The sequence below is a fragment of the Crotalus tigris genome, unplaced genomic scaffold (assembly GCF_016545835.1).
Source record: "Crotalus tigris isolate CLP2741 ecotype Arizona unplaced genomic scaffold, ASM1654583v1 scf7180000024372.1857965, whole genome shotgun sequence".
Classification (NCBI taxonomy): Eukaryota; Metazoa; Chordata; class Lepidosauria; order Squamata; family Viperidae; genus Crotalus; species Crotalus tigris.
The window spans coordinates 11,397-35,672 of NW_024100542.1; the positions used below are offsets into that span (position 1 = coordinate 11,397).

At 36.5% G+C, this 24,276-nt stretch overlaps 1 protein-coding gene across 4 annotated transcripts; it reads left to right on the plus strand.

Annotated features, from left to right (window-relative positions):
• Nucleotides 1–1,129: 1,129 nt before the first annotated feature.
• On the plus strand, nt 1,130–22,942 carry LOC120301239 (complement factor H-related protein 1-like). Of its 4 annotated transcripts, XM_039328191.1 has the most exons (8): nt 1,130–2,083; nt 10,055–10,266; nt 11,435–11,617; nt 11,876–12,082; nt 13,833–14,012; nt 17,562–17,735; nt 18,847–19,026; nt 22,310–22,562. In XM_039328191.1, coding segments are annotated over exons 2-7 (810 nt in total). In that variant the 5' UTR covers nt 1,130–2,083; nt 10,055–10,202; the 3' UTR covers nt 18,849–19,026; nt 22,310–22,562. The 4 variants fall into 4 exon arrangements, with proteins under 4 accessions (XP_039184125.1, XP_039184128.1, XP_039184127.1 ...); XM_039328194.1 differs by lacking the exon at nt 1,130–2,083 and having other exon boundaries at nt 9,194–10,266; nt 22,535–22,942; XM_039328193.1 differs by lacking the exon at nt 1,130–2,083 and having other exon boundaries at nt 9,194–10,266; nt 20,431–22,562.
• Nucleotides 22,943–24,276: the final 1,334 nt, after the last annotated feature.

Consider the following 24,276-nt stretch of genomic DNA (forward strand, 5'->3'; position numbering starts at 1 on the left):
ATAGCTAATATACCCTGGGAAATGTGAACATTCCCTGTCTATTGAGGCATTACAGATGGACTGCATAGCACTTGGTTTGCTAGCAGAAATAGCAAATACCGTTTTGATACAGAGCAAGAAATGACAGGCAGATCTGATTCTTGCAATGGACATGGAGAGATTGGGGACAATGCTGTATATTCATACTCTTAATGACCTGTTAGGAGAGTATCTTTGTTTCATGAGAAATAGAAATTGTAGATGAGCCTAAAAGTACACATGCAGAAAAATTTGCTAGCACCTGAGCTGCACCATGGCACATGAATAGAATAATTGCAACAATAGGAGCAAAATCATAAGTTGAGGATCTTAAATTTGATGAAATGAAGAATGGAGGGAATATTACTGAAATGGAAGGGGAGAAGGGCTAAACACCAAAAGAAGGTTGAACGCAGGTGGCTGCAGGAATGAAATGGTTTTAAAGAGGGAAAGGAAAAGACAGTAAAAGTTAGAACTATCTCAATCTTACATATTGCAAACACAAGGATCTCCTGTACTGGTTGGTTTAGAGAGACTCACAATGAGCTCACTACAGTCTCTATAAAGGTTGTCAAAATCTGCACAATATTTAAGCACTTTTGAAATTTATGTTGTCCAGAAACTGACAGTGGTGACCTATCCAAAGGCGATTTGGAAATTAAATGCAGATTTGGGTGTGCTTAACAATTCTGATGCCAAAATAGTTTTCTATAAAATCTGAACATTAAAAAAAAACTTTGAAGAGGCATGGAGCAACAATCAAAGAAAAAAATACATTAGTCAGAAGGTAGGCCAATAGTTGAGCTTCCTAAAATGCTCCAAGTTTCATGCTTAACCACCACTGAACACAAAACTGCAACTCATAGTTCTGAAGAGCTACCTTGTTATGCTAAATCACAACGAGATGTGACATACTGTATGACATTGTTACAATTATCTGAATGGAGATATGACATATGATCATTATCAGAATGAAGTCATTTAGAAAAAGATATTCTGGATTGTGTGTGTATGTGTGTGTATGTGTGTTGTGTGTGTGTGTGTGTGTGTGTGTGTGTGTGAGAGAGAGAGAGAGAGAGAGAGAGAGAGAGAGAGAGAGAGAGAGAGAGAGAGAGAGAGAGAGAGAGAGATTGGTTCTGCTTAGATTTTTATCCTGATTCATGTTTCATGGAAAAAATGGAATGTAAATCTTTCTAATCTTAGCCCATAGATGTGGTATGTATTATGGACAGTCCCACAAATGACTGGCAATTTTGTTGGAAAAAGAAATAAAACTCCGGAGGAAAGATCAATTTCTGGACAAACCAGGAATTCTGAAATTCTCCTCAAAGATATTAGTGAGGTTTTACATTCTCAACAGAAATCACAAGATACTTTAAAAATTATATCTTGTGAAACAGCCTGATGTATGCTTAAGGTTGAACTTAATTATTGTATCCCCTCACTTTTACAGTGACTTTGAAACAAGTCAGCAACATCTACAAAATGGACATCAAAGAATCTGAATACACTCCTGTCTAGACAGTCTACCTCTTTCAGGCAAAATCTGAATCAAATCATCTTCTGCTTTAAGGGTCCTGAAATTTTCCTCAGAGACTGCTGGGAAGTTCTTCTCCCAAATTGCATTCAAGTGCCACTTTTTGTCTTAAAACACCTAACTCTTTTCCCTGACCAGCAGGAAGCAAGGAGCGGGTAGGGGATTTCAATCTGCAACCAAAGTCATATCTACTGGACTATGAATTGTATCCCAGCGGTCTGCTATTCAATCTATAATAACAGTGTTAATTAGCACTACTTTATCTATTTAAGGATAGCTTATCTCTGAATGGCACATGCTTCTGGATCTTAACCTTAGAACCGGAAAGAGAAATAAGGATGAAGGAAAAAAGACTTAGGGAAAAAATGTTCAAATTTTCCTGATGAGACAATGAAAGTTTTTTTTTTTTTTTTTACTGGAAAGAGTTGTTTCTTAAAATATTACCTGAAGAAGGCACTTTCTTTTATGACCAAAGCAATATACAGCTTATGCAATTTATGCAGTTTTTGTAGTTCCTTTTATAACAAGGTAAGAAAATTTGAGGCACAATAATATATAGCGGGGGGGGGGGGAAGGAATGGGATAAAATATATTGTGGAGATGGAAATACACTTGAATTTCTATGTAAAAGAGGATATCAGCTACACCCATATTCCAGACCATTTAGAGCAGCGGTTCTCAACCTATGGGTCGCGACCCCATTTGGGGTCAATCAACCATTTCTCGGGGGTCACCAAACAAGGCGATCCGCCATTTTTCCCCCTCAGGGGGCGCCGCCGCGCATGCGCGCCGCACCGCGCATGCACGGCACGTTTGTGTGGTGGGGGTCGTCGTCACACAAACGTTGAGAACCACTGATTTAGAGTTACTTGCATAAATGGAAAAATGGATTATTCATATTGTATTAATGTATGTACACTTTCCCCTTCTCTCCTTGTTTCTTCCCATATTTTATTACCAGCATGCAAATGAAATATTCTGATGTTCACATATCTTACAGTTTTCATCACTGCCTAAGTGGTTGCCCTTCCTTATCCCATTTTGGATAGAATTACTCTTTTATAAAGCTGAATGGTTATGCCCAAATTAGCTCAGTCTTTTTAAAATAAATTTAATATAAGATTGTTTCACTGATATGCCTCATAAATGGGAGAAGATGGCTTCTTCTCCATCATCTTGAGCCAAGAGATCTACTTCAAATAATGGAGAAGGGGAAAGGCTGGATGAGCTTCCATAGTTTTTATATATTTTAAGGTATCCGTGGGTCAAAAAATACCTGAAATGTTTAACAAACTCAAACAGGTGTCAGGATAAAATAGAATCAACTTGGTTTTCTGCAATTGTTCTAAACCATGGAAATTCTTAGGGATCTCATTATTTAAATTAGCTTTGTTTCATTCAGAATAAAAAGGAGAAAATGCCTATATCTGTAATGGGTAGTGTATTTAAAAACACCGAGAATTGCTTCAGAGAGATAAAAACAGTGCCATAATTTCATCTCTTCCTGAATCCTGGCAGATCCCTCTCTTCTGGGGCTGAAGAAACTCTAATTTATCCACAGGGGATATTCTCACTGATTTCAATGTCCCCAGTGCAGCAAATTTAGTCTGAATCAGCCAGATAACAAGTGAAAAGAGGGGCTTGGGTTCTGAGATCACATCTGTCAGTTCCTTCAGGACCTTACTATTTTCTTGCCTATCTTAACTTGTGTTTCTAATCTGTTTTTTTACGGTACTGTTTTTAATAGGTTGGGCTGTTTTTTCCCTTTGTGTAAAAACGGACGCAAAAAACAAGTTAAATAGTTCTGCTTTCTCCCTGTTGCTTGTTACCTTCTTGCCACTTTCTCCCACTAATAGGCCAATCATTTCCTTGACTTTTTTCTTGTTTTTACATGTTGAAAGAAGCTTTTTTTGTTATTTTTGACTTTTGTCGCAAGTCTTACTTCATTTTGAGCCTCAGCTTTCCTCACTTCATGTTTGTAGGCTCAGGCTGTTTGCTGATATTCTGTCTTAGTTATGTGCCCCTCTTTTCACTTGTTATACTTGTCCTTTTTGTCTTTCAATTTATCAGAGAGTTCTTTTTTTAAAAAAAAATATTTTTCCTTTTTTCCACTGTACAACAAAAATAAAACTGAAAAAATACATTTTTCCCTTAACAAAATTATGTTATACATCTCCTATATATTATTTACAATTTATTTACATCAGTAATCATGTCTTTTTCTTTCTTTGTTCTAGCCAATCATACCATTTGTTCCATATTTCATAAAATTCTGTTGCCTCCTTGTCTTTTAATTCTAGTTTAAGTTTATTCATTTCCGCGCATTCAAGAATTTTATATATAATCATATCGTTCGTAGGTATGTTTTCACCCTTCCAACACTGAGCATATACTATACGGGCTGCTGTCAATATATGTATAATGATGTGTTGGAGTTGCTTTTTGATCTTTAAATTTACTATACCCAGAAGAAATAGTTCAGGTTTGAATTCAATTTGCACCTTGGTTATCTCTTGTATCCGGTTCCCTATCTGTTCCCAATAGCTCTTTGCTTTGAGGCACAGCCACCACATGTGATAGAATGTTCCTTCCTTATTTTTACATTTCCAGCATTCCAGATTCATATTTTTGTACATTTTGGCCAATCTCGCCAGTGTTAAATGCCATCTATAGAACATTTTGTATTGATTTTCCCTATATGCAGTTGACAGTGTCAGTTTGCAATTTATGTTCCATAATCTTTCCCATTCTTCCAGTTTATATTTCGGCCCACATTTCTCGCCCATGCGATCATTGGCCCTTTCACTATTTCTTCCTCCATTCTACCTCTAATAAATATCTGTAGCTTTTTGTTATAAATTTTCCTTCCTTAACTTTAAAATTTTATCCAATTGATGTGGGGTCTGGGTTATTCCATGCTCTTCCATATCCTTACTATGTTAGATTGGATCTGTAAATATGGCCACCAATCTATGATTATTCCTTGTTCTTCTAATTTTTCTCTTGATTTAAGGTTTCCTTGGCTGTCTAATAGTTCTTTGTACCCAATCATCTTTTTCTTATCCAAGGTGTTAGGGTGGATCATCGCCTCCATCGGTGAAATCCAATTTGGAATTTTCCTATAATGTCTTTTTTTGGCTTTTTCCCACGTCCGAATCAACGCATCTCTTATCTGATGTTGATAAAAGTATGTGTATGTTTTCCTATGTTTCCCCCATAAAAAGGCATGCCAGCCAGCCTGTAAATCATGCCCTTCAATCGTTAAAACTCTTTTATTGTCTAGGTTTATCCAATCTTTGATCCAGAGTAGTCCAGCTGCTTGATAATAACTTTCCCATTTTGGGAGTCCAAGTCCACCTCTACTTCTACTATCTTGTAATATTTTCGTGTTTATCTGTGCTTTTTTGCCCGTCCAGATAAATTTATTTATTATTTTATCTAATTCTTCAAAAGAAAGTTTCTCTAATTTTATCGGGACTGTTTGGAACAAATATAATAATCTTGGTAATGTATTCATTTTAATCAACATAATCCTACCTAATAAGGATAATTGTAATTTCCCCCAGGTCTCCAAATCTTTCTTCATCTGTAATATCAATTTTTTATAGTTATCTTCTTTTATTGAGGAGCACCTTGTGGTAAGCCAGATTCCTAAATACTTGATCTTTTTTATAATTTGCAATTCCAGATTCTCTTCTAATTTCCTTTTCTGTTTTTCGGTTAGGTTTTTGACTAACATTTTGGTCTTTTCTCTATTAATTTTTAATCCTGCCACTATTCCATATTTTTCTATTTCTTTCATCAAAATCTTTCCTTTCTCTATTGGTTCCTCAATAAAAAAGACCAAGTCATACGTAAATGCTTGTGTCTTATACTCTTCTGTCTTAACCAGTACCCCTTTTATCTCCTTATTGGCTCTATCAGAGACTTCTTTATGCAGCCATGCTGGTTTCTTTGGAGAGCTGTTATTTTTCTTCTTCATTGGTATTGTGCTAGACTGGGCTTTTAGTATCTCACTTTTCAAAATTTCCCAAGTTTTTTGACAGAATGCTCTACAATCTGCTCTATAATGATCTCCATGTGGGCCACTTGATTTAACATATTTATCATGTCTGATACTATATTTCATCCATACTGCCACATGTGAATCAGTTTAATATTATAAAATTATCAAGGGTGCATTCTACTACAGATAACGAGGTATAAGAAATAGTTATTTAAAATATAGCTTGTATTGTATTTTGTAGGTCTAAGGAAATGAATGACAAAAGCCCTTTTTAACCAGCATGTGGATGTCAGTAATCATGGATCATTCTCTTTAATAACTCTACATGAAACTTGTTCTGGAAAATATATGTGCTCTGGATTGTCTTCAGTTGTTCACAATGGATTTTGAAGATAAAAGCCTACTTTCTAAAACTTATATTTTAATAAACATTATTATTGGTAAAAAAGATAAAGCAGTCTTCAACAAATATATAAGCCACTTTTAAGCATCATAATTTAACATGATACTGGTAATCCTTGAGTTATGAATGTAATAGAGCTTGCTGATTACATTTATAATCTGAGAATTTGTTAATTGGATCACATTAAATGAATTTGATCCCTCCCTGCTTTCCCCAATGCATTCACTAATTGAATGCACAGATTGTTAAGTGCACATGAGGTATCTCAGGATGGGGAAGACCATGAGGGGGCCTAGTATGGAACAGACCACCTGTTTGAACCACCCAAGTCCTACCCCACCCACTGAGATATTTTATGGTCAGCTTACAATCCTTTGAGGTCCCCATAATTGCTTCCCTCTCTCATCCTGCCCCCAGGGTCTCCACAAGCACTGGGCCTACTTTGCTAGCCCCCCCAGATTCCATTTGCTTCTCCCCACCCCATTATGACCACTCGCTTATCTTTTGAAGATCCAGAGTTCCAGAACAGTCTGACTGCTCCTTTTCTCTCCTCGAACAAGCTATCTCTTCTCCAGCTTTCTGCTGTGGGATTTGCATGGCAGTAGTTTTTTTGCCTGCTCCCAGCACTCCAGTGGAGCCATGAGAGCAGAGGCAGAGCAGGATGAGTGTGCCCTCCTCAGCTTAGCTGACTCATGAGGCTGCCTGTGCCAGACATCCAATCTGCTTTTGGAGCACCAGGCAGCCTTGGTGAGTCTGAAGAAGTGCAAGACCATGTCCCCGAAGGCTTCCATCCCCTTGAAAAACGCTTTTGGCATGGAGGACTTAGGCCTAAAGGAGACTGAGCCCCCCAAAGTCTTCTGTTCTCCATGCCAAAAGCTTTAGCCAAGGGGCGGAAGCCTGAAGCAATGCAAGATCCCGCTTTGCCTCTGCTCTGCCTCTTACCACTTACCACTCTGTTTTTGGAGCGCTAGGAGCAGGCAAAGAAACAGTGCTGCCATGCAAACTCTGCAGCATAGAAGCTGGAGAGGGGAAAGCTCACTTGAGAGAAAACTAGTGGACAGCCTGTTCTGGAACTCTGGATCTTCGAAAGGTATGTGAGCAGTCAGTAAGAGGGTGGGATGGAGTCAGTGGGCTAGTATAGGTCCCTGTTAGGTCCCGGGGGGGTGGGGATAGGCAGGGGGAATATTGCAGTGTCTCTATGGTTGGTTGTAATGGTGAACAACTGCCGTGGTGCTGAAATATTCATAACTTCAGAACTGCGTTGTAAGCACTTTTGGAGGATGGTGTCATAACTTTGAACCATCACTAAATGAACTGTCATAACTCGATGACTACCTGTACTCATTTTTCAAAATGTACCTAAAGTCAATAATGTACACCTTTTATGTGTAGATTCTTAACCAAAATATTTGATTGAGAATTACCAATCATCAGCCCTTCGTGAAGTAGTGACAATAGAACTTAAAAAGATATTTTACCATAAAGCAGTTTCAAATTTATTACACAAATAAAACTTATTTGCAAAAATGATTTTCATTTTTTATTGTCAAAACCTATTGTTGTGGGAAAATCCAGTGAAAGAAACAAGAGATAGCAACACAAAACAATACTTCTTACATTAAGATTCAGAGGTGTATTTCATTAACAATTTGACCACATACAGATGGTCATTATCTTGCAATATTAAGAAACTAGTTCCTTGTTCTTTCTTGTTGACCATCAATTTCCATACATACCTGTGTACATCTGAAATCACCATCCATATGCTATTATCAGTTCTCTATTTCACACAGTTCTAACCTTCTTGTTCCAAATATACTTAGGAAACTGTCTACTTTGCAAAATCATATTACACAAAAAGCAGTTGCATAACAAATTACAAATAGTTCTTTCATATTGTGAAAACACTCCACTTTGTTTCATATCTTCTTCATAAGGCCTGTTTTGATTTACCTAGGCCCAATTATACATAAAGAATCAATAGGCCATATTCTCACTTCTCACACTATGTAAATTCTCACAGATATTAGCTAAGATGAATAGATGTCCTGATGCTGATTGAGTTCAATGGTTTCATCAAGGCTTATGCCTACAAAGTTTTTTCAGAAGTACAACACTATTATTCACAATGAATAATATTGTCATGTGTAATAATTTACATTTTTGTATATATCATTTAAATAGCCTTTTTTTTGCTAGTTCCTGGCAATAAATTTCAATGTATCAAAGCTATAGCCCAAAGTCCTTCTCACATTGAATACTGGAAGTTATTCTTGCAAGACTAAACTAGAACTTACTTTATCCCTGCTGCAATAAATGATCCTGCTTTTCACTTTTCTAAACATATATTCAGTCATATATTGAGGGTCCTGCCACAGAGAGTCTTCTAATTTCTCATGGTGATGCCATAGCTATGATGATGAGATATTGTTGGCTAGTCAGAGAGCATTATAAGAAGGGACTAATTTTCTTCTGAAAGTTGTTAAAGGACTTCTTTTTCATGATGCTTCTTCAGTTTTTCTGCATGATAAAAAAATGGACAAAACTGAGGTTCTGGATGGATTCTTTGGACATGAAAAGTGTAAAGAATAAGAAAGTCCCTGAAGAAAACTTCCAGTTGCTGATCATGGGCAAAGTGTAGAAGGATTTCTGCAGAGAGGGAAAGAGTTTGTGATATCAAGCATATGTTATTATGCAAATTCTTATAGAAACCATTTATTTCACATGTACAATAATCTCCTGACCTATGTGACATAAGTTGTTTATTGTCAGATATCAGTTTTGTGGCTTTATGATGTGTGGATGGAGCTAAAGGAAAAGAAATGTAGAAAAGTTCATATTAAAGCTGATCCTAGCCCTATAAAATAAAGTACTATGTTTATTGTATCAGCTACAGTCATAGAATCTTGCAATTCTACATGTGTTTCCCTCTCCCTCTCTTCATCTTCATGTGAATTAGGAAGGGGCTTGTCTGAGACATTACTTCAAGTTATTTTCTGGGCCTAGTCTCAGGCTCCTCTTATCTGACAGCTGCCTTGGTAATGGCTCTCTTCTTGTCCTCCAAGGCCATTCCCTCTTCCCTCTACAGGTTCTGGAGGAAATAAACACTGTTTACACCAGTGTTTCTCAACCTTGACCATTTTAAGGCAAGTGGACTTCAACTCCCAGAATTCCACAGCCAGCAATGCTGGCTGTGGAATTCTGGGAGTTGAAGTCCACATGCCTTAAAATGGTCATGGTTGAGAAACACTGGTTTACACTAAACAAACGATTTTTTAACTCAGTTCAAATCATATGAAACAGATAATACACATATGGTTTTCTTCAGAGAAGGTAGATGGGATTGGCGTCAAAGAATACTTCTTATGCACACCTGTAAAAATAATGAGATTTTGAATTTTAGAAAAATATATTATAAAATGGTGACACCATATTTTCTCTAAAAGACAAAAAAAGAGAAAAAGGAAAATAAAATGTAAAACCACATTTTCCCTTGTAAAAGGGAATGTTCCTGGTTAGTAAGGGAAGAAGGGTAGATCTTGTATCCTGATGAGGAAACAATGTCTTACTTTATTTGTTCTTCTAGTTTCTGGGAGTTGATATTATTTTGACCTTCTGGGTATTCATAGAAGTGCAACCCAATCCTAGATCCGCAATATTTGTGAGAAAAAAAAACCCACAAATAGTCTCCCTGATATGATTAGTTAATGGTTATTATTATTAAACTCCAGAGTAATTTAAGGAAATTATTGGATAGTATTGGATGCTAACCTTTGGACATAATAAATGCAAAAAAAGATATGTCAGATAGCAAAAGTAATTTAATTAGATATTGAAATTCTACACTGCCAATTTCACCTGAGTCACTCGGGGTCATTTACAATAAAAATACAGTGTTAATACCTAGAAAAATGAGGAAATGGTTTACATAACAATTTTATTGTTAGCTTCTGTATTCTTATCAACCTTGATATTTCCTTCTGAAGAGTTGAAAGGACTACCTGAAAGGCTGAATTATTGATTGATTTGTTTGTTGTGTATCAACATAAAGTTCCCAAGATTCTCATGGTGTCTCCTCTTATCTGTCAAGGTCATATTCTTATTCCTCCTCCAAGATTCCTTGACAACAAACAAACAAGCATAAAATGAGGAAGGCATGGTGAAAGCAGGAAGAAATCAGCTGCAAAAGCCAAACTGCTGAACTGAGGTTTTGTGGTTCAGACATTGCCTGAAAAGCTATGAACAACAGGCTGCTCCTGGTCATTGCTTTTCTTCTCTGCCCAAGCTGCTCTTCTCAAAATGGTAAGTTAAGAAAAAGAGAAACCAAGGGGTTACTAAGGAAATCAGTTTCTGCTGCATTCATTAAAGGAACAGTTACTTTTAGCAAAAGCAAAGAGTTCCATTTTTCATCTGTGGCTTTCTGGAAATTTGTAATAACAGATTGTTTAAGAATATCATAGACTTATAAGTACAATCCTCTTCTCAAACACAACATTTTTCAGCAACTTATTTGTGAATAGAAAAATACTTTGCATTAGTATTCGAAATTCACACCCATTTTGAGGGACTTGGTCTGAATTAATAAAGAACCTGCTGTGATAATAACCAAGTGATTATCATTTCTAATAATGTACTTTAAAACTGGTGTAAAAGTTTAGTCTTTAATTTTATTGAACTATTTTGTTTAATGGTTGATTTTACTTATAAACAAAAAAATCCCCAAATTTGAAATGAACAGTTGTAAAAATGGAATATATTTATGGATTATATTTCCCCACCATGTAAACATTTAGATGCTATTATTCTAAAAATATAGATTATAGAGAAAAAGGACTTTTCTTGGCAATAAATCCTACTGAAGATTTCAGACTTAATTTTTTCTGGGCCTATATAGAAGGATATGTTAGTACTACAGCTATCCATACTTTCAAATCCACAAGAGGGTATTAACTAAACAGGTTCTTTTTCTCAACACTTCCCTATAGATGACATGATTTTTATGACAGCCTCTATTAGTGCTCTGGTCTGCCACTATAGCACATAATGTCTGCATAAGAGCATTGATCACACAGGGGCCATGTCTGTAACATTTTATACAAAGGAAATGAGTCTTCATAAGTCAGAAGTTTGAAATGTTAGAGATGTATCTCAGGTTTACATCAGGATAAGTACAAAAACAATTGGTAGATATCTCACAATGAGAATATCCTTTAGGCGAAGACACAGAGGAGTAATATTCTCGTTACAAGCTTTGCTTATATTGATACTAATTGAGCCTTTGAGCCAGTCATTTATTTAGCACTGTTTCTGTGTGCATTTTAAAAATACTATAAACACGTACAACCTGAATGGATGCTCATTCAAACATATTTATTAGTGTCTTTTGTAATCAGTCAGAGATGCTGATGGGTGTTTTCTTAGTTTGGAATATGGCCAAAGTCTTCAATCTTCATGCTTTCATGTTTAATAGAAGGAGGAACAAATTGTAATGGTCCACCCAGGATTGAGAATGGGGATATTATTACTTTATCTGAGAAGCAGTACAGATCTGGCTCTTCAGTAGAATTCAGATGCCAAAGGTTTTATGCCATGGAAGGCCAGAAAATATCTTTCTGTGACAATGGGATCTGGACAAAAGTGCCCATTTGCCTCGGTAAGTAGAAAATAAAATCTCCATCCAATTTTCATGAGCAGTTCTAAGGATTAGGATCCATTCACTGCTTTCTTTCTCTCTTGCATAAAGATAATTTAATTGGTCTTGTCTGGCAGCAACTCTCCTTTATATACGATTTCAGTTCTAAATCTGAGGAGAACTGGCTAGTAGGTGAAAGCTAAATTCTATTATTAGACCTTTGCAACAAGATTTGGATTTGCATTTGGATCCTTCTCTAACAGATTTATTCTCTTTGAGATCCCTGTATGATTCCCACGGCTGAACTGGAAAGGCAGAAGATAGAAGTTAAAGATGGAATGGATGCCTCTGAAAATATATTTGTTCAACGTGGACATTCTATAGAGTTGATCTGTAGAACAGGATATGTCCTTGCAGCAGATTCTTCCCAGTCAGCTTCTATAATCCATTGTGATGGGACAACCCCTTTGATTCCTAAATGCAAAGGTGACTCAAAGGATTTAATTTTACAAACCATAGCTAAGTTAGTACAAAAACAGTACATAGCATCCTTGAGAGTTTTTCCAAAAAGATTGCTCATTCATCGATGCAGGATAATATATCTGCATGGCAATACCATTTATATAATTGAATGGTATAATACAGCTCACATCCATTGTTGAGCTACTATATATTTCTATTTTTAAAGAATTTATAACTGTTACCATACCAAAATCTAATTTAGTTACTGCTAGAGAATATTGCTTTACTTCTGATCTTGGCACTATTAGATTAGTGGATGCCTAATGAGGGACATTTTGCATTTCTAGAAGTTTAATATCTCCCAGAAACAGTAGTTTCACCAAAGGCATCAGAAGAACATTATGGAAATATTTGTTTGTTTGTTTATGCATTATGACAGTTGCCTAACTGATAAGAGGATGCCTAATGAGGGTCATTTCTCAATTCAGGCAGTTTAACATCTCCCAGAATCAGTAGTTTCTATATAGGCATAGGAAGAACTTCATGGAAATGCTTATTTGTGCATTCATGGCATTTCTCTATCATGTTTTTCCTTGTGGAACCAAAGAATAAAAAATGCACACTTATACACACATGCCCTTGTAGCTCTTCAGTCACCTGTAGGTGAGGAGAGAGGCTAAAACCCTCATCTTAAGGCAGCTGATCCCAGAGGAGGGGAGCTTCAAGGAGAAGACCTGATACAATTTCCTAACCAAACTGATAATTGGGGATTCTTAGTGAAAATTGTCTTGCCATTCAAGCAGTGGTTATTTGGAAAATTCAGTGTCATAGATAGCCCATTCTTGAACCATATCCAGCCTTAAAGGTAGTGAGCAGCTCCTTGGATTGCATCCAGAGGAACACTGGTATCCAATGTAACTTCTACAGCAGTGCTGTAATAATACAGAACTAAGATTACATAGCAAACATGCAGTATATTGAATTCTAGATCAGCTGACATTTCCAGGGTTCACCCAGGACAATCCCAGGAAGAGCAATTTGATTAATTACATGTTGTGAAGGTGGTTTCAATTCTCAACAACCACATAGATCAATTTTCTCCAGGACAATCTATCCCAAATTTGATTCTTTAGACCAGAGGTCTTCAAACTTGGCCCTTTTATGACCTGTGGACTTCAACTCCCAGAATGACCTGTGGACTTCAACTCCCAGAATTCCTCAGCTGGCTGAAATCCACAAGTCATAAAAGGGCCAAGTTTGAAGACCCCTGCTTTAGATCTTTCAACAATGCATCCATCACCACGGTAACTGAGCCCATCTATAGCATTAGGTAAAAGCTGAACCATTAAAATGTGGAACTCCTAATTTGCAATTCTTGAGGAAAACAACACTGGGATTGACAGTGGGACTGAATAGCAAATATGGAGATATCACACGGTAGTTTTACATTTTAATTCAACACTAAACTGCAGAAGAAGAAGAATTATAGCAACTTGCTGAAATTTATTTACGATCTTCAAAATGAATATCAAGGTACTAAAAGCAGTTTTAGTCAGGATGGCTTATTTCACAGTATATTTTAGGTATCAGTGGAAAGTTTTAAATTAGTTAGTACCCATCAGTGGCTGCTGATTAAAATTATCTGATGGTGCGATATATATATTTTCAAAATAATAATATTGTTTTTTCTGTGCTGATACAAAGCAATGCACATCATGTGATACAAGCTCAAGCTTTTCTTTTTTCAATATAAGATATGATTTATTTTCTCTAGAAACTATATGCAACTCTCCAAGAATATCGAATGGCTCTTTCCGACCTAAAAGAAGTATATACCGTGACGGGGATCTAATTCAAATTCAGTGTAACAGTGGATTTACCTTTGAACCAGATAATAGAGGACAGGTGGTTGAATGCACAAAAAATGGGTGGTCACCTCCATCAAAATGTGTCTGTAAGTAGAAATTGCATACATTACTATGATTTTAGCCAATTTAACTCTGCACAAGCGTAATTTTTCACATTATTTTACATGAAAATCTCTCTCTCTCTCTCTCCCTCTTTCTTCAGGGACAAATTTCACCCAGCACATTTTAGCAGATTTTGCACATGTCTAAAGTTCCGATTTAGTTGCAACAGGATACTGTAAAGGACAGACTTGAAAGAAGGATGTTCTATCAGAATAGAATAAACAAGATTGTACAATTGCATTCCCATTCAACTTGAAAAGGTTCTAAATACATACAGAATAGGTGCAAGAAATGGGTTTCAACGAAGTGTGGAACATCTGCTTATCAAACAAACAGACATGAATAACCAAAGTTATAGGCAGGGCTTTTTTTGTCATAGAACGCCCAGAATGGAGTTCCAGCACCTTTTTTGGATAGAACCTTATAGGGTAGGTTGTATGACCTCTGTGAGTTCTGGCACCTTTTTTTTTTTTTTTTTTACAAAAAAAGCACTGGTTATAGGCAAATTTACAAGCAGATAGGTACACACATCTTACAGTGGAAAAATAACACAGACAGTAGTACTTCTCTTAGCAAATGAATAGGCCTATTGTAAACATAGATACAAATTATAGGTTGGTGAACCTAAATTTTGAACTGAAAAAACAGGAGGTCTCAAAGTTGTTAAACAGCTGAAAATGTTACAGAATGAAATGAATAGCTTTTTAGAAAGTGAAAGAAAAAGGCAGAGGATAATTTATTACAACTGCCTTGTTCCAGAAATAAGAAGAATCTCACTTCCTGATTGATGTATAAATGTTTATTTATTTATTTGTTTGTTTATTTACTTACTTATTTATTACATTTATATAGCTGCCCATTGTGTACCAAGTATTGGGTGGCTCACAACCAAAATATAAAGTCCCATCTATCAACAATGAAAAATATTAAAACTAAAAACCTAGCATTATAATCAAAGTTAGGTCAGCTTAGTCCAGTTCTGGGGGGAGGGGTGGAGGAAGCTAGGTCTCAAATGCTTTATGAGAAGTAAAAAGACGTTCCATTGGACAGGGACTATCGTGGAAAAGACAAGCTTTCTAGGTCTCCTAAGATGGCAACATTTAAGGGAAGGGGCTAGTCGGATGCACAATGTATCTGATCTGGTAGAATGGATAGATTTCTTAGGAAAATAACCTAGTCCTATGACATATAGGACTTTAAACTTAATAACTACCTCTGTAATGAAACCAGCTTCAGATATAAATCTGAAGTTGCTCCTGTTGAACCTGTGAAATATCAGTCTCAGGAGACACAAAGACAAGATGCAGTTGAGGCTGAACAAACACAGGGACTCCCTGGACAGCTGAAGAAGTCAGATTTTGATGTAAGGCCTCCAAGTCCCTCCACCAAGCAAATACGATTCCATGAAGTTTCTTCCCCAGCAAGGGAGTAAATCTCTTAATTAGTGACAGGTGGCTACATCCTGATTTAAAAAGCAGCTGTGATCATATTTCATTTGCTGAAAACAATGTCTAAGCCTTGGTTCTATTGTGAGGTTCTTTCACATTTGGTTCATGTAAGAAGTTTTGAATCTCTGGCAATTGGACTGGCTGACAACCTGACCTGGCTCTTGGAACCCTGGATTGGAATTGGACTATTCTTCTGCATGCTTCTATTTAAAAAAAGAACACTTCAGACAACTTCTGGTTCATTAATATTCTTTGTTCACTGTTAATCTCTGCAACCTTGAAATATATTTGCTAAATAATATTTCCATAGCAACCATATTTGAATATGAAATGAATTTAAATTCTTGTCTTTAACTATCCTTTCCTTCCTTCTACAATTTTTTCTAGTAATAAGTATTTCATTCATTTGTTATCTAGAAAGAAAATGAATCAACTACAACTAAAACTAAAAGGGAAGCTTTTCTCTTGTTTTCCCCCTTTTGACTATTTCTTTATGTCCTTAAGCCTTTGACAGTTTATAGGCAGATGGTCTCTCTTGTTTTGCATTATTGCATTTTCTTTGCCATTATTTTGCAGAATCCACCAATTCTCTTTTCTCTAAAACTTTAAACAATCTGCATCCCCATTAAAGTATTTATTTATTTCAGAAGTTATCTGTAAAAATAATATTTCAAATTTGACTGGGTTTCCAATTTATTTATTTATTTATTTATTTATTTATTTATTTATTTATGAGACTTATATACCGCTTTAAGTGCAAGCACTCTCTAAGCCAGTGGTTCTCAACCTGTGGGTCAGGACCCCATTTGGGGTTGAACGACCATTTCATGGGGGTCGCCAAACAACGCAGTCTGCCATTTTTTTCCCCTTTTCCTTAGCTGTGCTACTCCCTTTTATTCTATTGGCTTTTGAAAGCCAATAGAATAGACTCTCTTGAATAGAGTCTAATTCTATTGGCTTTCAAAAGCCAATAGGAATTGTCCAGGCTGTCTCTGCCCTGCTGAGCCCGCCAAGAGTCCCATTCTGCAAACGGTGCTGCACCAGTTGAGTAGTCCTCGACTTACGACCGGTTGAGTAATCCTCGACTTACAACCGGTTGGGGGTCGCGGCATTTAAAAGGTTGAGAACCACTGCTCTAAGCGGTGTACACCAGTAAGCAATGTATATATATATATTTACATTGCCCCCAACAATCTGGGTCCTCATTTTACCTACCCCGGAAGGATGGAAGGCTGAGTCAACCTTGAGCCAGTGAGATTTGAACCGCTGACCTGCTGAACACAGTCAGCTAAAGTGGCCTGCTGTACTGCACTCTAACTGCTGCGCCACCTCGGCTCGTATTTATTTAATACTTATATCATACTTCTGACAGGTCTTTTGCTGGTGACTTTAAAGTCTTAAAATTGTTATTTCTTTTCTTTAACCCAGAATGAAGGCTCACTCGTGAAGTGTTTGCTGTTCTGAAAAGCCCTTTTAACTTTAAAATAATTTTAATATGAATGTGCTTAAGTGAACCCAATGTCCTTAAAGGTTTCATTTTGTTACCTTGGTTGTTCTTCTTCCTCAGGGTTAGTTCTAATCAGTGTTGATTGAAGGAAAGGTGTAGCTCACAGGTCTTACTTTACAGCTTTACAACTCACAATATCACATGAAGTGTCGCGACATATCGCAATTTCTTTGGCATTTCTGGCAATGGAGTGGGCGCGGTTTCAGTATGATGCATCCGGCCCACGGGCTGGCAATTTGACACCCCTGCTTTACAGGTTGCCTCAGTGCTCAACACTTCTGTTTAATATCAACATGTAGACACTGGGTGAGGCTGAAGGCATTTCATTTGATTGTGAAAATAACTGAACAGTAGATGGCTTTAAGATTGATTTTGGTCCATTCACAGTGAGTGTGATAAAAGAGCCATTTATTCAATCTATTCCTACCTGAATCCTATTAGGATGAAAAATGAAATTAGAATTACAGAATGTCTTCTCTAATCATTTATGTTTGTTATCTAGCATTTCTTTTTATTATTATTATTCCATTGATTACAGAGAATATTCATGAAAAAAAATCTCTGTTTGCATTTTATAGTAGAAATAACTTGCCAGGCAAACCCCATTGAACATGGAACCATATTATCTCCAAAGTCCATTTACAAGGAAGGTGAGAGAATACAATTCTCATGTAATGAAGGATACAGATACGTTGACAGACCAGATGCCTTATGTACTAAGAATGGATGGAGTGCAAAACCTCAATGTACATGTATGTATATGTTGCTAATGGTCATGGTTACTCTGAAATCTTATACACATTTGATGCATAGGATTGCAGCTCCAATCTGATAATTTAGGGAAGGAGCCTCTGTGTGTTTGTATTTGATTTCATTTTCACCAGAGATACTTATATATGACTTGAATAACAAGTATTGTCTTTTTCTGACCCATTTTTCTTTTCTTTAACGTGCAAAAAAATGCTGTTTCAGGTTTTCTCTGAATTTATGGCTTATTTATATTAATGCTGATTGCCTACCGTGGCTATAATTAGTTTTAAAGGAATAATTTAAAAAGTGCCACTAATTCTATAATTTCAATATTGTTACCAGCCATGAAAAATAAAAATCTGGGGTCTATAATTTCCTGAAACTTGTGGAACCAAACTGCATTCTATATTGTCTTCTAATTTTAATTGATCAGATTTAAAATGTCTAATGCCTTTCTTCAGAAGATCATTCTTCTTCTTTCTTCTGAAGATCATTTGGGACAAGCATTTATTTCTGTCTGTAATCTGCCATATATAGTCTGAGCCTGCAATAGAGGTGGGGCCAAATAGGAACGAATGTTTCATGCAGCATTCCTTGGACAAGGGAAATGTAATTAATCAGGACAGACATCTTCTGACTCAAAGTTTAGAAAAAAGCACTTGTTTCCTTTAGGGACAATTTGGGTGATAATCCCACAAGGGAGCAACACAAGCTATTTTTGGAGGCAGAACTGAGCCACAGAAGAAATTCTATTTCAGATCGTGTTTTTCTATACAGCTTCAGATTGTCCACATCAAGGAAGTGATTGCCTGGCAAATATTTTTGAGGAAGGCTCCTCTTAACAAATTTCAGTGAAGGTAGTCTTAAGCTTCCTATGGAGTTGATTTAGCCCAGCCATCTGATGAGGACTGAACTGAACTGAACTTCATATGAATCAGAGAAAGTCCCACAGCATGTGTTATGAGCAAATTGGAAAAAAAATCATAAAACAAAATAAATTCTATAGCTCCACTTCAAGGTTTATAGCATGAGGATCTCGCCTAATTTTGCAGTAAATTAGTCTTCTAGGCAATGACTTATTGACCATTTATCTCTATTCATATTCCTCCATAGAAATGCAATGTCCTCCTCCAGAAGTGACAAAAGGCCACATTGAACCTAAACGATCGCAATATATGTACAACGATACAGTTGAGATAACCTGTTATAAACAGGTGTTTTTTACAAGAGTCACAAGAAAGTACATTTCTAAATGTACTGCTAATGGTTGGAACCCCCCTGCTCTCTGTAAAGGTAAGCAGCTTTTTTTTTTATTTACTTTGGTTTTAGCTTCTTTCTAGAGCAGAAATTGCTTTATTGTTAATAAATGATAAATTGATTTATTCACAATAATTGTTTATGAAATAATAATGTTAGCTGGAGACTAGTTTATTATAATTAGCAGTAGTAATAATAACATTTCTATAACTTTTCTTCTTGAAAATGTTCTAAAGTCCTTTAAAATATTCATAAAATTGTTCCACAAAAAGCAAGGAAAAATGTATTAAAAGCAAATTAAATAGTAATAACCTTATTCCGTAGCATGATGCTACTGTACAGAAGACTTGCTTCATGCTGTCACTAATCATAATCCATAAGCCAAAGCCCAGGGGAATACTTTCCTGAATATTGTAGGGACCCAAGAAAGTGATTTAATCAGAATGAGTCTTTGAAGAAGCCAGATCCTGTCACAATCAGTAACAGAAAGCTTTTGCTTTTCTTCTTTGCTCAGCAGAATTTAGATTACATTGGAGCACATACGGAAAGCAAAAATAAATGAACAACGGCTGGACTATGTTATACACGAAAAATGGAGTATACATAAAAGATTACACTTTTTATCCTTTCAGTTTATTTTCTGAACTAATAATTTAACACATAATACATTCACACAGGGACCCCTACTTGCCCAATTCAGGATCTGAACCTGAGACAGGCAGAAGCATGCAAACATGTGTTAGGGAAACAGTAGGCTGTCCTTGCACCATGCACACAGGCTGCATGGATATGCCCAAAGTACTCCCTGTTGTTTAGTACCTAGTGGCTGTGTCTTCCTCAGCTATACAAGTCAGCATTTTTTGGGAAGTTTGTTTCCCAATAGATGTCAAGGTAAGAGCTGTGGGGGAGCAGTGGTTAGAATGCCAGAAATTTGATTCTAACCAGCTCAAAGTTGACTCAGCTTCCATTGTTCCGAGGTTGGTAAAATAAGGTCCTAGATTGTTGGGGGCAATATGCTGACTCTGTAAATCACTTAGAGAGGTCTGTACAGGTAATACTTAAGCGGATATGTAAATCTAAGTGCTACTGCTATTGTTATAATTGAAATATCCTATTCAACTTGCAAAGTTTGCAAGCAAGTTAGTGGCAGAAATGTAACATTGAAAGTAATGTGGGAGAAGAGAGTAAGGTGAGTGTCCAAGGGCAAGAGGCATTCCAGGCCAATTTAATTTTTTCCTTCCTAATTAGTAATTTTAAAGAAATCTTTCAGTCACCATAGACAAAGAGGAAGTCTTTTCTAATAGCTATTGTAATCCTTTAAAACCAAAAATATTTTTGCTTAGTGTTCAGTTCATGCACTTCAGTTGGAATGTTCACAAAGGTTTCAACTATTTGGGGAGTAGAGATATGATAAAAGATTAGTTTCACTTCTTTGTACAGATAACCTGCCACTTGGATTGCTTTTGACCATGAGCTACAAGTCTTCTGAAAGCCTCATGTGACAGGAAGAAGAGTCTACCAGTGGTCTGTAAGACTAGTAAATGCCCATCCAAAAAATAACCAATTTGATAAATCTCTGGAAGGAATAAATAGCTGAGATGGTGCAGTGGTTAGAATGCACTACTGCAGCTACTTCTGCAGACGGGCAAGTTGGGGACAATGCTGTGTATTCATACTCTCAACCAACTGTTAGGGGAGGCCTCTTTGCTTCAAGAGAAACAGTAAATGTAGATGAGCCTATAGGAACACGCACAGTGAAATTTGCTAGCACATGAACAGACCTACTTTTTTGCATGGCACATGAGTAGAATGATTGCAACATTAGGAGCAGAATCACAAGTTGAGGATCATAACTTTGATTATTACTGAAAAGGCAGGCAGAAGGGCTGAACACCCCCCCAAAAAAAGTTGAATGGAAGAGGTTGCAGGAATGAAATGATTAGTTATAAAGAGGGAAAGGAAAAGACAGTAAATGTTTCATGTGAAGTCAGTAAATACAATACAAGGCGTCACTGTGCAGAAGCCATGTTGTTACAGAGAGAGGGAGCATACAACAGGAACCAGAAATGCATCACAGAAACAATAAAATGAAATACAGAGTAGCAAAGTGATGTAGGAAACAAATACAACAGAGATGAATGATAGAGCTGCATATAAGGGAAACTTAACATCCATAACAGTAAACGTTAGAACTCAATCTCAGTCTAGAATAATAGAAACAGAAGGATCTCATGCCCTGGTTGGTTTACAGGTCCTTGAGAAACACAAAGAGCACACTCCAATCTCTATAAAGGTTGTCAAAAGCCACAAAACTATGTGATCCAGAAATTGTTAATGGTGACTTATCCAAAGGTGATAATTGGGAAATTAAAGATGTGGTATAATTAGCAATTCTGATGCTAAAATGGTTTTCTACAAAAATTAAACTTTAAAATAAAATAACCTTAAAGAGGCTACAATCAAATAAAAAATAAATTAGCCAGAAGGTGACCCCGTAGTTGACCTTTGGCAGCATTTTCCTAAAATGCTCCAAATTTCCTGTTTAACCACCACTGAACACAAAATCTGTAACTCGTGAGGAGTTCACATGTCTTTTCAAAAACACCGAATTCTGAACTATTTTGTTATGCTAAATCACAATGAGATATGATATATGATATTATGACAATATCCTTATCTGAATGAATTGTTTAGAAAAAGATACTCTGGGTTTTTGGTGTGTGTGTTTGTGTGCGTGTGCGTGTGTGTGTGTGTGTGTGTGTGTGAATCTGCTTAGATTTGTATCCTGATTCAATATCCAGCTATTGTATCAAGTTACCTAACATGTTGCATGGAAAAAAGGGAATGTAAATCTTTCTGGTCCTAGCGCATAGATGTAGTATGCATTATGGGAGCTCCCCCAAATGGCTGGCAATTTTGGTGAAAAAAAAGTAAAATTCCAGAGAAAATATTGATCTCTGGGCATAACAGCAGTTCTGAAATTCTCTCTGTTGAAAATCTCCTCAAAGATATTAGTGAGATTTTATATTCCCATCAGAAATCACAAGATCTTGCTCTACACACAATTCTTAATTCCTAAGCTAGCTATATACTCTGACCAGCACAATAGTACTACTTTATCTAATGATACCACTTTATCTGAACAGCAAAGTTTCATGATCTTAAGCTTAGAATTGGAAAGATGCACCAATTTTCCTGATGAGACAATCAAATAATTTTCAATGGAAAGATTCATTTGTTAAAGTATTAGCTGATGAAAATGTTTTCTTGTAGGACCAAAGCAATATAAATTAATCCTTAGCTTATGCAATTTATGCAGCTTTTGCAGTTCCTTGAATAACAAGTGAAGAAGATTTGAGATGCAACAATATTAACAGCTGAGGTGAAAGGAATGGGATAAAATATATTGTGGAGATGGAAATAAAGTTGAATTTCGATGTAAAAGAATTACTTGCATAAATGGAAAAAGCAACTATCCATATTGCATTAATATATGTATACTTTACCCTTCTCTCCTTGTTTTCTTTCCACCTTTTATTACCAGCATGAAAATAAAATATTTGTTCAATGAATGATGGCAGTCCTTTTTAAGCAGTGTATGGATGTCAGTAATCTTTAATAACCCTATATGAAACTTCATTGTGTTCTGGAAAATTCATGAACTCTGGATTGTCTGCAACTGTTCACAATAGATCTTGAAGATAAAAGCTTACTTCTAAAAGCTACATTTTAGTACTTATTATTGGTAAAATGGTAATGCAGTTTTCAACAAATATATAGGCCATCTATACATTTTTCAAAATGTACCTGAAGTCAATAATGTAACCTTAATGTATAAATTTTTAGCCAAAGCATTTGATTAATGAGAATTACCAATCATCAGCCCTTCTTAAAGCAGTGACAAGAAAACATTGAAAATGATATTTTAGCACGAAGTGTTGAGTTCGTTAAATGAATAAAATTCATCTGCAAAAATGATTTTCATTTTTTATTTTCTTTGTTGTTGTTAATTGCGAAGTCGTGTCCGACCCATCGTGACCCCATGGACAACGTTCCTCCAGGTCTTCCTGTCCTCTACCATCTTCTGGAGTCATTTAAGTTCACACCTACTGCTTCAGTGACTCCATCCAGCCATCTCATTCTCTGTCGTCCCATTCTTCTATTGCCCTCAATCTTTCCCAGCATTAGGCTCTTCTCCAGTGAGTCCTTCCTTCTCATTAGGTGGCCAAAGTATTTGAGTTTCAACTTCAGGATCTGGCCTTTTAAAGAGCAGTTGGGGTTGATCTCTTCTAGGACTGACTGGTTGGAACGCCTTGCAGTCCAAGGGACTCTCAGGAGTCTTCTCCAGCACCATAGTTCAAAGGCCTCAATTCTTTGGCGCTCAACCTTTCTTATGGTCTAACTTTCACAGCCATACATTGCAACTGGGAAAACCATGGCCTGGACTATACGCACTTTTGTTGGCAGGGTGATGTCTCTGCTTTTTAGTATGCTGTCTAGATTTGCCATAGCTTTCCTCCCCAGGAGCAAGCGTCTTTTAATTTCTTGATTGCAGTTTATTTTCTAAAAATATGTAAATTCTCACAGATATTATAGCTAAGATGAATACATGTTCTTATGCTGATGGAGTTCAATGGTTTCATCATGGCTTATGCCTAAAAAAATCTTTCACAACACTTTTATTCACAGGTAGCATTTACTGTCATGTGTGATGATTTAAATTTTTATAAAGGTAAATATTTCCCTGTCAGTTATATCTGACTCAAAGTTACGACGCTCATTTCTGTTTCTTGGCCAAAAGAGGGAGCATTGTCTGAAGACAATTTTGGTGGTCATGTGGCCAGCATGGGTAATTGCCAAAGGTATGCCACCGAAATGGTACCTATTAATCTACTTACATTTGCATGCTTTTGAACTGCTAAGAGAGCAGGAGCTAGGGCAAGTGCCGAGACCTCAGCCTGTTGCGGGGAGTTTGGGCCTCAAACCTGGGCTGTCAGCATTCCAGGTGATAAGCTCAGCATCTTTAAGCACTGAGCCACACACAGAGTCCTAAAGTTATAACAGTTTATTTAGTGACTGTTCAAAGTTACAAGGGCACTGAAAAAAGTGACTTATGATGGTTTTTCATATTTATGGCCATTGAGGCATCCCTGTGGTCATGTGATCAAAATTCAGATGCTTAGAAACTGACTCATATTTATGACGGTGGCAGTGTTCCAGGGTCATGTGAATTCCTTTTGTGACCTGACAAGCAGGGTCAATGCGGAAGCCAGATTCACTTAACAA

Bases quoted from the DNA above. Each gene is read 5' to 3' on its own strand.
- LOC120301239 (XM_039328191.1), top strand. From the start codon at position 10,203: ATGAACAACAGGCTGCTCCTGGTCATTGCTTTTCTTCTCTGCCCAAGC. The intron at 12,083-13,832 runs GTGACTCAAAGG...TATTTTCTCTAG, and splicing joins TTTGATTCCTAAATGCAAAG to AAACTATATGCAACTCTCCA. The intron at 14,013-17,561 runs GTAAGTAGAAAT...TGCATTTTATAG, and splicing joins ACCTCCATCAAAATGTGTCT to TAGAAATAACTTGCCAGGCA.